The following is a 14,640-nucleotide window of genomic DNA, read 5'->3' as shown; positions in this document are numbered from 1 at the left end:
GCAAGGAGATCTCAGTGGTATGGAAGCCAAGATACATTGGGGCTCTTTAAAGTGGAGGTGTAGCTTTAAAAATAAAAAATAAATATAATTTAAAAGTCAGCAGCTACAAACACTGTAGCTGCTGACTTTTAAAAAGCACACTTACCTGTCCCTAGTGCCCACGATGTCGGCCGCCCGAAGGCCGACCTGTCGATCGTGGCAGGTCCCTGCGCCGCCATCCTCACTAAAGGAAACAGGCAGTGGAGCCTTGCGGCTTCACTGCCCGTTTCCTACTGCGCATTCGCGAGTCGGGCGGCGCTTTGTGAATGGGCGGCTGACTTCTGGGAGACACACAGTTCCCAAAAGCCAACGCGCCCCATTCCCCAGAAGACACCGTGAGGACGACGAGACCGAGGAGCACCGCGGACAAGGAAGGGGCAGATTAGGACTAGTAACAGCATTTTCTGGTAAGTATATATATATATATATATATATATATATATATATATATATATTTTAGGGTGGACCTCCACTTTAAGTAAAAGGAGAAATAGCTACCTGCCAGAAAAAAAATTAACACTAGCTGTGCTTACCTTCATGCCTCTGAAACTCCTCCTCAGTTAAAGTGACATCTTTTGAGGACCGGTTTGATAGTAGGTGTTGGTTTTCTTCTTGTAGCTGAGCTATTTGGCCCAGGAGGTCTTGCGCTTCGCCTCTCCATACATCTTCTACCAGTTCCAGTTCCTGAAAGATCATACCATTACCGATACAATTCTTTTCACCATGGACCTCATGTGCGTGTGTGGGTATACTGCCCAATTTACAAAGCTGGATTCTGGGTTAAAAGGCTGAGAGGCTGAGCCAGGTGCCCCGGCTCCAGGGTGGATGCCAACCACATGGTCATGATCTTTCCCCAGCCTGGCCTGGATCTGTAACATCAGCCGACAGCAGGGTTCCGTCTGCTGTCAGCTGAAAACAGGTTACAGTAGTGAAGAACAAACTGCACTTCTTTGATACACAGAAGAAGGACAGCCAAACAAGCTTTGGCTGTACTACTACTTTTTTTTTTTTTTTTTAACAGAGGGCTGTACTACTTCTTTAAAGGATGTGTACATTTCTACTTTTACCACAGATAAATATTCCATATGAAATAATATACCTGGCTAACATGTTCATTTTACTGTAAAGACTCCTAATGTGACTCCGTTTCCTCAAAAAAAATATTTTTAAGAAACTGACACCTGCAAAAAAAAGGACCCTAAACACCAAAAACTTTACAACAGGTGACAATGTATATCTTTGGAGAAGATAGAAAAACGCATTCCTCGGCCGTTAATGTTGGGTGAAAAAAACAATACGATCACCACCGGTTGTGTGAAGGCTTACCAGAGTGAAGGGACTCAAATGGCCATGCGCTCCATCAGTCAACAAAGCTTGTGGTGTAAGCACCAATTCATAAGACATCCAAGCCTGTATTTCTGATCAGAGTGCGCCCAGTAGGTAGCTCAGGGCGGCAATCCACAGGTGTAACCAGCGTGATGGGCTGGGTCTTTCTCATGTAATCAAGCAGTGTGGCCAGAAAAAACTGAAAATAAAAAATACTCCACATAGTGTGGACCTGTAAAAAAATATTGTAAAATTTAATAAAATTGGGAACACTCACATTTGAATAGATGACCAAGCGCTTGAAATGAACAGTATAGGCAATGCAATGGCATTAGCACGGCTCTCCTAATGCGTTTCGTCTATGTCTCATGGATTGGCATTTACTTCACAAGCCTTGTTGACTCATTAAGCGTATGCCCATTTAAATCCCTTCACTCCGGTAAGCTTTCACACAACCGGTGGTGGTCGTATTGTTTTTTCACCCAACATTGACGTCACAAGGAACACGTTTTATTTTCTCCTGATCTATTGTACTTCTTTTTATCACCATTTCTTTATGGACTTTTCAATTCACGATATAACAACTCTTACAAGACAGCAAATGGACTTATATTAGTGTTTAAGTTTTGTGGTCATTCACATTGTTTTTGTAGCCGTACAAAATCTTTTCTCAACTTTGTGGTTATTCACATTATTACAGTTGTGCTCATAAGTTTACAGAATTTATGATTCCTTGCCCATTTTTCAGAGAATATGAATGACAACACAAAAACTTTTCTTTTTTACTCATGGTTAGTGTTTGGCTGAAGCCATGTATTATCAATCAACTGTGTTTATTCTATTTAAGTCATAATAACAGAAACTACCCAAATGACCCTGATCAAAAGTTTACATACCCTGGTGATTTTGGCCTGATAAAAGTTGACACAAGTGGGTTTGAATAGCTATTAAAGGTAACCATCCTCACCTGTGATCTGTTTGCTTGTAATTAGTGTGTGTATAAAAGGTCAATGAGTTTCTGGGCCCCTGACAGACTCTTGCAATCATTCATCCAGTACTGCACTGACGTTTCTGGATTCTGAGTCATGGGGAAAGCAAAAGAATTGTCAAAGGATCTGCAGGAAAGTGTAGTTGAACTGTATAAAACAGGAAAGGGATATAAAACGATATCCAAGGAATTGAGAATGCCAATCAGCAGTGTTCAAACTCTAATCAAGAAGTGGAAAATGAAGGGTTCTGTTGAAACCAAACCACGGTCAGGTAGACCAACTAAAATTTCAGCCACAACTGCCGGGAATATTGTTCAGGATGCAAAGAAAAACCCACAAATAACTTCAGGTAAAATACAGGATTCTCTGAAAACATGTGGTGTGGCTGTTTTAAGATGCACAATAAGGAGGCACTTGAATAAAGATGGGCTGCATGGTCAAGTCACCAGAAGAAAGCTATTACTACGCAAATGCCACAAACTATCCCGCTTACAATACGCCAAACAGCACAGAGACAAGCCTCAAACCTTCTGGAACAAAGTCATTTGGAGTGATGAGACCAAAATCTTGCTTTTTGGCCACAACCATAAATGGTACATTTGGAGAGGAGTCAACAAGGCCTATGATGAAAGGTACACCATTCCTACTGTGAAACATGAAGGTGGATTGCTGATGTTTTGGGGGATGTGTGAGCTACAAAGGCAAAGGAAATTTGGTCATAATAACTGATGGCAAGATGAATTAAAAAAATACTGGATGAACATTTGCATTCATCAGCCAGGAAGTTGCGCATGGGACGTACTTGGACATTTCAACATGATAATGATTCATTGGCTACAGCAGAATAAAGTGAAGGTTCTGGAGTGGCCATCTCAGTCTCCTGACCTCAATATCATTGAGCCCCTCTGGGGAGATCTTAAAACGTGCAGTTCACGCAAGACAGCCCAAGAATTTAAAGGAACTGGAGGCTTTTTGCCAAGAGGAATGGGCAGCTTTACCCTCTGAGAAGATAAAGAGCCTCATCCACAAATACCACAAAAGACTTCAAGCTTTCATTGACGTTAAAGGGAGCAATACACGGCATTAGGAACTGGGGTATGTAAACTTTTGATCAGGGTCATTTGGGTAGTTCCTGTTGCCATTATGATTAAAAAAAAAAAAAAAAGTAAAAAACAGTTGACTGTTAATAAATGGTCTCAGCCAAACACTAACCATGAGTGGAAGAAAAGCTTTTGTGTCATCATTCATATTCTCTATATACTGCTGATGAGAAAAGGTATTTATTGCATTTCCATGTTCTGTGTACTGTGGGAGACCAGATACAGTGAATGCAGGTTCTGGGTTTAGTAAAACGTTATCTATGCATGCACAATCAATGCTTTTTTCCCCCTTTTCTACACTGTACGGGAAGACGGGCTACAACTGAAAGGAATTCAACTTCCTTCTTAAAGAAGTGGTGTTAAAAACTATTGCATAAATTTAACTTATAAAAGTGGTTCTAAAGCCTTAAAATTTTTACCCTAATGCATTCTATGCAAGAAGGTAAAAAAAACAATAATCCAGCTCTGTGCACTAGAGCAGCGGCTCTCCCTCCTCACTATGCACATTAAGAGCAGTGGGAGTCATTGGCTCCTGCTCCCTGTCAATAAAACCCTATGACGAGCTCCACTGTCTGCGTCAATAGATGCTGACCCACGCAAATGTCCCGTGGGAAAAAAAAATTCTATGGAGGCACTTGGCAAGGGAAGGGGGAGGAGCCAGGACCGCTGGCAGAGGACCTAAAAGAGGAGGATCGGGGCTGCAAAAATGTGTATGGAAAAACCGGGACGGCCGCACTCCAAAAATAAAAATTTGTTCCTTTTAATAAAAACTGGTCACAACATGGATATGTCACAGCAAAAAAACAGGAAAAGAGCTAACGCGTTTCACACTCTCATACAGTGCTTATTCATAGATGCTGACCCACGCAAATGTTCCGAGGGGAAAAAAAATTCTATGGAGGCACTTGGCAAGGGAAGGGGGAGGAGCCAGGACCGCTGGCAGAGGACCTAAAAGAGGAGGATCGGGACTACTCTGGGCAAACAATTGCACAGAGCAGGTATGTATGACATGTTTGTTATTTTATTTTTTAAACGGGAGCTTTAAAATCACTTAAGGGGCCGTTCACATCTGGCATTTGGGGGATCTTGGGCATAATTGCTAGCATTCTGCTTGTGATCCAAATTCGCACTGCATTAGTGGCAAAACGCACCATGTGTGTTTGGGTGCCAATCATTTTTAATGGCACCTAAAGGCTGTGCAGCTTTGCTGCGATAAATCACACTGCAAACCGCATCACGCAAAGCTTATCGGCCAAAAAATGGGTCCTGTTCCTGTTTTGGTGATACGTTTTGTGTGATGCGGTTTGTCGCGATTGTAGCATGATTTGTCGCGGCAAAAACACTTCACGTTTAGGTTCCATTAAGAATGAATGGCACATAAACACATGTGGAGCGTTTTGGCACTATTGCAGTGCAATTTGGGATTGTGGTCGTGGCTCGTGAGCCACATCCGGCCCGCAGCTAGGGTCAGTGGCATACCCTCAATGTGCACAGATTGAGGATTCCTGTCAGCAGAGGCTGTCTATGGTCTCTTCTTCTCCCCTCCCAACCACTTTTTCGTGTCCTATGGAATATACAACAGTTAGCCATAGTCAACACCAGTGGGGCCTTGAAGTTATGCTACTTCAGTGCGACTTCAAAGCCGACTATCAGTGTGACATCATTTAATATATGTCAATGCAAGTCGCACCAAAGTCACACAGAAATAGTGCAGGGACCTTTTTCAAAGTCAACGATTTGAACAGTTCCATTTCCGCAAATGTGGCGAGACTTGTCATGCGACTTTGAACTGTCATGATTGACTTAAAAGATGTTCCAGTAAGTTGGAAAATTTGATTTACCAGGTTGCCTGTTTTTTGCAAATCTCATACAATATGTGACTTCTGCAAACATTGTGACTAAAGTGAGCAACACTAGTTTTATGACCAACCTAATACGATACGACTAGCTTCGTTCTTCTTATTAGGACAATGAAGTGTCAAATGGGAGCTGGACTGCACGAGACAAATCCGAGCTGGATTACTCAGTGCTGTAAACTGAGAAAAACTGCTGATTGTAAGCAATAACAAGTGCAGGCTCTGTAATGATGAGCAGGCTGAGCCTGTCACAGAAGTCATGGGGTGGATTTACTAAAGGAAAATAGACCGTGAACTATGCAAGTGCAGTTGCACGCCTTTTCCCCAGAGCTTAGTAAATGTCGTAAAGCTATGCTGATCATCATCATCCAATCATGTGCAAGCTTATTTTGCTTGCACCCGATTGGGTATTCTTTACAAAGTGAAGCTTTACAACCTGCAAGTGCAACTGCAATGTGTACAGTGTATTTGCTTTTAGTAAATCAACCCCGTGATGTCAGTAAACCAAACTTTACAGTATCTGAGCCAGCCTGAACTCTATGAATACAGCAAGAAAGAACAAGCTTAGGCTTCATTAAGACTTGCAGTTGGGGGCTCAAATTGTGCATTTTTTTGCTGCCCAGCAAAGCCCCCCCTTAAAGGGGTTGTAAAGGTAAAAAAAAAAAAATCCTAAATAGCTTCCTTTACCTCAGTACAGTCCTCCTTCACTTACCTCATCCTTCGATTTTTCTCTTATGTTTCAATTGTTTTTATTAAAGTTTTGACATACAAAAATATATATCAATAATAAAACTCAACTTTGCACTGTACAGTCTACTTAAAAAAAAAAAAAACACAGCACATGGGATTAATACACTCAGAGCCGGTTCACACTCCCTCGGCACGACTTCGGGGGCGACTCTGCAAGTCGTCCTGAGGACGACTTCAGAGGCGACCAGCAAGACGACTTCTGTATAGAAGTCAATGCAGGTCGCCCCGAGCCGCCCCCAAAGTCGCGCAGGAACCTTTTTCTAAGTCGGAGCGACTTGCGTCTCTCCTATTAGAACGATTCCATTGCACTGAATGGGAAGCGGCTCGTCAGACGGCTGAGCCGCCCCAGTGTGAACCGGCTCTCAGAGTCATGACATCCAGGGGGCCCCTGGCACAACACTTAAACAGTAAACAAACTTTAGCATGGACTGGAACCTAAGATCCCCCCTAGACGTCCTACAATAGTCCACTGCCCCTCCTCACATCCCAGATCAAATCAAATGAACCGCCCATCTAAAAGAGCCGTCCCCCCATCTACATATTGGGGGGGGGTCACAACTCCCCAGACCACACGGGCTCCTCTAAAGTCAAAATAGACCGACAATGGTCCTTAGTAAACGTACTAACCAAGGATAACTGTGAGTCACACCGACCCTTAAGGCCTGGATCTGACCCACCAAGTAAGATACAATGCTAAAAACTAAGGTAAAGAAGAAGAAAAGAGAAAACAGAGTGAGGAAATAGATGGGGGGGGGGGGGTGGAGGGGTTGTCCCGATTCAGCACCCAAAAGACTTCTGATCTGAGAACCAAGACTAATCTAAAATTAACATTGGATCATTCGTAAGGTAGCGAAGCCACAGGTCCCATACTTTATGAAATAATTTCATCTTATCTTGGACCAATGTGCCGTCAGCCTTTCATTTAGCATAAGCCAAGATAATTTACCTTTAACCGCTTGGGACCCGCGCTATAGTCAAATGACGGCTACAGCGCGGATCCCAAAATCCAACAGGACGTCAATTGACGTCCGCCCCTTTGCGTGTTCCCCGCGCGCGCTCCAGAGCGCGCAGCGGGGAAACTCTGTGTTGGCTGTGTCCCTTGGACACAGCCAATTACAGATCGCCGCGAACGGCCAATCAGAGTGTCCGTTTGCGATGCGATCTGTGCGGCCAATGAGAGATGATCTCATATGTAAACATATGAGATCATCTCTCATTGCCGTTTTACACAGAGACAGCGGTGCTGTCTCTGGAGAGGAGACCGATCTGTGTCCCTTGTACATAGGGACATAGATCGGTCACCCCCCCCCCCACCTACAGTTAGAACACAATGCAGGGATACATTTAACCCCTTCCTCACCCCCTAGTGTTAACCCCTTCAATGCCAGTCACATTTATACTGTGCATATTTATACATTTAGTGCATATTTATAGTGCATATACAAGTGCAGGCTCTGCATATACTGCATATACTGTGATCAGTGCTATACTGATCGCAGTATAAATGTGAATGGCGCCAAAAATGTGTCAAAAGTGTCCGATGTGTCCGCCATAACGTCGCAGTCCCAATAAAAATCGCAGATCGCCGCCATTTCTAGTAAAAAAAATAATAAAAAATAATAATTCTGTCCCCTATTTTGTAGGCGCTATAACTTTTGCGCAAACCAGTTGCTTATTGCGATTTTTTTTTTTTTACCAAAAATATGTAGAAGAATACGTATTGGCCTAAACTGAGAAAAAAAAAGTGTTTTTTTTTAAATTGGGATATTTATTATAGCAACAAGTAAAAAATATTGTATTTTTTTCTAAATTGTCGCTCTTTTTTGTTTATAGCGCAAAAAATAAAAACCGCACAGGCGATCAAATACCACCAAAAGCTCTATTTGTGGGGAAAAAGGGACGTCAATTTTGTTTGGGACCCACGTCGCACAACCGCGCAATTGTTAGTTAAAGCGACGCAGTGTCAGAAGCTGAAATTTCACCTGGGCAGGAGGGGGGTATATGTGCCCAGTAAGCAAGTGGTTAAACTGCTCAAATGGTAGGGCAGCCGACCTCCAGTTCCTGGCAATGGTTATTTTAGCTGAAATAAAAATAAATGCCAAAAACCGCCTGCAAGGCCTGGAGGCCTCCACTTCCCCGCTCCCCAGTAATGCTTGCTTAGCTGATTTAGTCAGGTTCATCCGGGTGAGGGAGTAGATGAGATTGTACACCCTGATCCAAAACCTCCTAACCTTGGGGCATGTCCTCGATTTTTCTTTTAAATGTCCTTATTTCTTCTGAGAAATCCTCACTTCCTGTTCTTATGTCTGTAACTCCACATAGTAATGCAAGGCTTTCTCCCTGGTGTGGAGTGTCGTGCTCGCCCCCTCCCTTGGACTACAGGAGAGTCAGAACACACTCTATGTTGCAGATAGAGAAAGGAGCGGTGTTAGTGAGCATCCTGACTCTCCTGTAGTCCAAAGGAAAGGGGGCAAGCACGACACTCCACAACAGGGAGAAAGCCTTGCATTACGGTGGTGAGTTACAGACAGAAGAACAGGAAGTGAGGATTTCTCAGAAGAAATAAGGACATTTAAAAACAAAATGGAAGGATGAGGTAAGTGAAGGAGGACTGCACTAAGGTAAAGGAAGCTATTTAGGAAAAAAAAAAAAAAAATTGTACCTTTACAACCCCTTTAAGCTGCAATAGGTAGTGGACAGGGAGGTTTACATGTCGTGGGCGTGATGCTTCGCGTCTGTGGCAAACTTTATCTGACACGGCAAGCCCGCCGAACACTACACATTCAAGTACATAGGGACGCCCCAAAAATGCATGCAATGCACGTGGTTGCAGCGCATTTGTCGGCAAAAACGGGGTCACATCACTTCCTCACTGCCTGTCAGTAGCCTCCGGAGGACAATCTGAGCGCGAATTAGGGTTCTGAGGAAAAGGGGATTTAGACACATGTCTAAATCTACCATTAGGCCTCGTACACACGACCGAACATGTCCGCTGGAACCATGTCCGCCGGACATGTCCGATGGTCAGTATGACTTATCGGACATGTCCGCTGGCCCGAGAACCCGCGCATGACGTCGAAGTGATTCGACGCATGCGTGGAAGCATTGAACTTCCGGGTTCGCGCACGTTGCCGCGTCATCGTCGCCGTCACCGCGTATTCTGTCCGCGGGGATTTTGGTTTGATGGTGTGTACAACCATCAGACCAAAATCTCCGAGCGGACATGTCCGATGAAAACGGTCCAGGTCCGCTCGTCTGTACGCGGCCTCAGTGTATAGCATGACTAATGTTATACTATAGTGTCTGAACCAGCCTCTATGATTACAGCAGGAGAGGACAATGTAAGGTTTGTGTCACATGGGTGGTCCGATCAGGTCTGCTTATCAATTTCTGAGGAAGACCTGGTCAGAAGTTCCATGCAAGTCTATGGGCAGGCAAATGTAAACAGACGTGTATCCATTTACATCTGCTCGCCTTCGGGTTTGTCCAGATCCAGAAAATAAAAATGGACCAAGTCTGTATCTTTTTTTAAACCTATTCAAGATGAATCGCATGTAGTCTGATGTAAATGGATGCAATGTTGGTGCATAACAAGGAGAAGAATAGTGTCACTGCACATTACAGTGCATGCTAGTCTCGTATTGAAAATGAAGAGGTTACTAAACTTATGGAAATTTGAATACAACTTGGGAAGTGATGTAATGTAATGTGTTGTATTGTAATGCATTTAATTTCTGCGCATGCATGGCCTTCGTCACTTTTTCAGACAAATACTGTACTGATCAAACTAAAAAATGTACCTTCTCGTTTCGTATGAGAATTGTTTTGTATTTGTCCCTTCGGATAATTTTGCATGAACTGCAGTGATCAGCTCTCGAAAGCTGTGTACCAACGATCGATTTGAAAGCTGTATTTTACATCCGATTTTCTGATTGTGTGTACTACGCTTTAGCCAGCCTCAAGTCCTTGATTATATCCAGGGAGAACAATGTTAGTATGATGAGGGGCTATTATTGTACTACACTTGACAGTGTCAGAGCCAGCTATAGCTCTATGACTACAGCTGCGGAGAACAATGTTAGTAGTTGTTAGGTTGTCATTACACTACAGTGTTTGAGCCAGCCCGAAGCTGAACTACAGCAGGGGGGGGGTCAATGTTAGGCTACTTTCACACTGGGGCATCGCAGGTGTTGGCGGTAAAGCGCCGCTATTTTTAGCGGCGCTTTACTGTCGTTTTTCAGGAAAAAAAGGGTTAAAACTGCCTGCAAAGCGCCGCTCCAGCGACACTTTGCCGGCGGTTCGGAGGTGCTGCCCATTGATTTCAATGGGCAGGGGCGCTTTAGGAGTGGTGTATTCAATGCTCCTACAGCGCCTCAAAGATGCGGCTGGCAGGACTTTTTTGTCCTGCAAAGTGCCCCAGTGTGAAAGCTGCGTAAGTGTACAACAAGAAGGTATCATTATCCTGCACTCTATGGCGTTTGAGCCAGCCTGAACCCCAACTACAGCAGGGGGGATCAATGTTAGTGTACAACAAGAAGTCATCTGGGTTATTTACCAAAGGCAAATCCACTTTGCACTACAAGTCCAAACTACAAGTGCAAAGTGCACTTGAAATTGCGATAAAAGTGCACTTGGAAGTGCAGTAGCTGTAGATCTGAGGGGTAGATCTGAAATGAGGGGAAGCTCTGCTGATTTTATCATCCAATCATGTGCAACCTAAAATGTTGTTTTATTTTCCTTGCATGTCCCCCTCTGATCTACAGAGACTGCACTTTCAAGTGCACTGTACACTTGTAGTTTGCACTTGTAGTGCAAAGTGGATTTGCCTTTCGTAAATAACCCCCAAAGCAGGAGTCAAGTCCTGGGCAAAAAAGTGTGGGAACTCCCACCCAAGATCCACTCCCCCCACCAAAAAAAAAAAAAAGATACGCTCATATGCATAATTACTAAACCGCATGTTTTTTTAAGCAAGTTCTTTCTAAATCCTGCGATAACTCGCGGCAGACCTCCGCAATGTCTCCTGGGGACAATGACAAAAGCTCCCAGGAGAAATTGTGGCATCGAGGAAGTGACTGAATACCCGCACACTACCCGATGAATCCATATACAGGAAGCGGCCAGTAACATAAAGGATTACTAAGGTTCGCCTGCCCCTGACAGTGACTCGAGCTGGGCATCGCCGTTTAGTGAAGGATTGGCTCGGGCGGCTCAGCTGCTCTAGTTCTGCAAAGGGAACTGCATTCCTGCTGTGAAAAAAGTGCAGGAACTCCGTTCCCACGCGTTCCCGCAGGACTAGAGCCCTGCCCCAGAGCGTCATTATTATGCACTCTACAGAGTTTGAGCCAGGATGAGTGTTAGGACTACAGTTGGGGAGAACAACGTTAGAGTTGTTGGGTTGTCATTATACTACATTTTACAGTATCTGAGCCAGGATGAACTCTATGAATACAGCTAGGGAGAACAATTTTAGTGTGGTGTCATTCATTGAATTACACTTCACAGTGTCTGGCCCAGCCTGAACTCTGATTACAGCTAGGTGAGAACAATGTTAAGCTGGTCAAGCATGGATCATTTTGTTATGTTCTTTAACAGCCCACTGGCTGTTTAAAAAAAAAAAAAAGGGATTCCACCATCCACACAGTTGAGGAGGATGAAGGAATCCTCCCAGCTGTGGTATTGTATTCTGACAGCAGGACTCCTCCGATGTGGGTGAATCCTTTGGGTGCATGTGTTTAAATGACAGTGACCGATTCACTGCCAGTGAATGTCTGGTGAAGGGCGCATTCACTGCTTTATATTATATACACCTTGAGGACTAAGTCAGCCTGAACTTTGCTCTGGATGACAACAGGAAAGAACAATGGTCGGTTTTCATTGTACTACACATTACAGTGTCTGAGCCAGCCTGAACTCTATGACTACAGCCGGGGAGGACAATGTTAGGTTGTCATGATCCTGCACCGATACAGTGCCTGTTCCAGACTGGGGTTAGGAGAATTGAGTATAAAGTCCTGATGTCATTGCAGACTTTGCAGTGTCTGATACTGACAGATCTATAGAGGGGAGAACAATGTCATAGTGTGACAACATGCATTCCATAGAACACTGGGCTCCGACTCTATCCTGGCAGGAGTGATGATGAGAGTTGTGCGATGATGAGGGTGAGAGTTGTGTGATGATGAGGATGAGAGTTGTGCGATAATGATAAGAGTTGTGTGATGATGATGAGAGTTGTGCGATAATGATGATAAGAGTTGTGTGATGATGAGGATGAGAGTTGTGCAAAGAATGATGATGAGAGTTGTGCGATGATGATGATGAGAGTTGTGCGATGATGATGATGAGAGTTGTGCAAAGAATGATGATGAGAGTTGTGTGATGATAAGGATGAGAGTTGTGCAAAGAATGATGATGATAGTTGTGCGATGATGAGGATGAGAGTTGTGCGATGATGAGGATGAGAGTTGTGCGATGGTGAGGATGAGAGTTGTGCAAAGAATGATGATGAGAGTTGTGCGATGATGATGATGAGAGTTGTGTGATGATAAGGATGAGAGTTGTGCGATAATGATGATGATGAGAGTTGTGCGATAATGATGAGAGTTGTGTGATGATGATGATGAGAGTTGTGTGATAATGATGAGAGTTGTGTGATGAGGATGAGAGTTGTGTGATGAGGATGAGAGTTGTGTGATGAGGATGAGAGTTGTGTGATGAGGATGAGAGTTGTGTGATGATGATGAGAGTTGTGTGATGATGATGAGGATGAGAGTTGTGTGATGAGGATGAGAGTTGTGTGATGAGGATGAGAGTTGTGTGATGAGGATGAGAGTTGTGTGATGAGGATGAGAGTTGTGTGATGAGGATGAGAGTTGTGTGATGAGGATGAGAGTTGTGTGATGATGATGAGAGTTGTGTGATGAGGATGAGAGTTGTGTGATGAGGATGAGAGTTGTGTGATGATGATGAGAGTTGTGTGATGATGATGAGGATGAGAGTTGTGTGATGAGGATGAGAGTTGTGTGATGAGGATGAGAGTTGTGTGATGAGGATGAGAGTTGTGTGATGAGGATGAGAGTTGTGTGATGATGATGAGAGTTGTGTGATGACGATGAGAGTTGTGTGATGATGATGATGATGAGAGTTGTGTGATGACGATGAGAGTTGTGTGATGACGATGATGATGAGAGTTGTGTGATGATGAGAGTTGTGTGATGATGAGAGTTGTGTGATGATGAGAGTTGTGATCCCCCCTTCCTCACCTTCTGGTGTTTCTTCTCCTTCTCTATCCTGTCCATCCTCTCCAGTCTCAGCCTGTCCAGCTCCAGTCTGAGCTCTTCCATCTCTGGGTTGATGTTCCTGCTGACCAGGACTTCCAGGATCTCCAGCACCCTCACCACTTTGGGCATCAGCCTGCCTATGGCCTCGCAGCCATACTGATCAATGACCCTCTCAAACTCCTGGCCAACCGCAGAGGCGATGTCATACACATCCATGACCGTCAGCTCGGCCACATTCTTCTCCAGGGCTGAGATCTCTTCCATGGCTCCTTCCCTCCTCCCAACCTTCTTCCTGCCCTCCTCCCTCTGGCTGCCGCTGCTGGATGGCCGGGGGAAGGGCGAGCTCCTTGTGCGGAGAGAGATCAGATCATGTGGGGGATCTCATATAACATGACGGACTACATCGTCCTCACCGCTCCCTCCAGCCTTGAGCCTACACTGGCCTTCTAATCAGGGCAGGAGACAGAGCTGCCAGACAACTCCAAGCCAACAAACACGCGATCTGGATACATGACACCAGAGGGCGCTACTGCGCATGTCCAGCTTGGCATCTACATTAACCCATTCACTGATTCAACTTTGTGCCCAAGCTTATCATGGCTCCCTGGAAACTTCCCAGCAGAAATTTGGAATGGGGAATTTTGGCTTCTACTACCTAATACGTAAGGGATCGGGAAGTTATTTTCCCAGCATTATCGCGTGTCTAAACCCAGAAACACAAATGTAATATATTGCAGCTGATCAATTTTATTTATTTATACAGTATACTGTATTTAACCACGTAAGGACCAGGCTTTTTTTGTTTTAGAAAATGACTTGGAAACCCCAAACATCATATATTTTTTTTAAAGCTCAGGCCCTAGAAATAAATTAGTGGGTTTTGCAAATTTTTATGTCACACAATATTTGCGCTTATATTTTTTGGGGAACAAATACACTTTAAAAAAAGACAATACATAACTCATTTTTATTTATTTTTTTAATGAAAAAAGATGATGGTACACCAAGTAAAATATAAAAGAAGATGTTACGCTGGGTAAATGTGGCAACAGCGCAAGCGTTCGCCTTTACAGGGGCGATGGTGACACATTCATTTTTTTTTTTTTTTGCACTGTTGCTTTAAAAAAGTTATCACTTTTTATTGCTGTCACAAGGAATGTAAACATCCTTGTGACAGTAATAGGCCTGTGACAGGTGGGATGGGAGAGACTATGCAAGCTGCGGAAGGCAGTGGGGGGGCATTCACTTTTGCTGCTTGTAAAAGCAATTAGGCCGTTAGTTAGCTGCTCCAAATGCTATT

General features: G+C 44.0%; 1 protein-coding gene across 4 annotated transcripts in view; it reads right to left on the bottom strand.

Moving 5' to 3' along the window:
* Positions 1–13,862, bottom strand: part of RILPL1 (Rab interacting lysosomal protein like 1) — a 44,870-nt gene extending 31,008 nt beyond the window's left edge. The window contains exons 1-2 of one of the 4 annotated variants that reach the window (XM_040347280.1): positions 13,323–13,862; positions 573–723 (exon numbers count right to left, since the gene is read on the bottom strand). In XM_040347280.1, coding sequence (XP_040203214.1) covers positions 573–723; positions 13,323–13,604 — 433 coding nt within the window. In that variant the 5' untranslated portion in view covers positions 13,605–13,862. The remainder of the gene's footprint in view (positions 1–572; positions 724–13,322) is intronic. The other 3 variants (XM_040347279.1, XM_040347282.1, XM_040347281.1) reach the window with 3 other exon arrangements.
* Positions 13,863–14,640: the final 778 nt, after the last annotated feature.

The sequence above is a fragment of the Rana temporaria genome, chromosome 1, assembly GCF_905171775.1.
Source record: "Rana temporaria chromosome 1, aRanTem1.1, whole genome shotgun sequence".
Classification (NCBI taxonomy): domain Eukaryota; kingdom Metazoa; phylum Chordata; class Amphibia; order Anura; family Ranidae; genus Rana; species Rana temporaria.
This window is presented reverse-complemented; position numbering and strand designations above follow the sequence as displayed.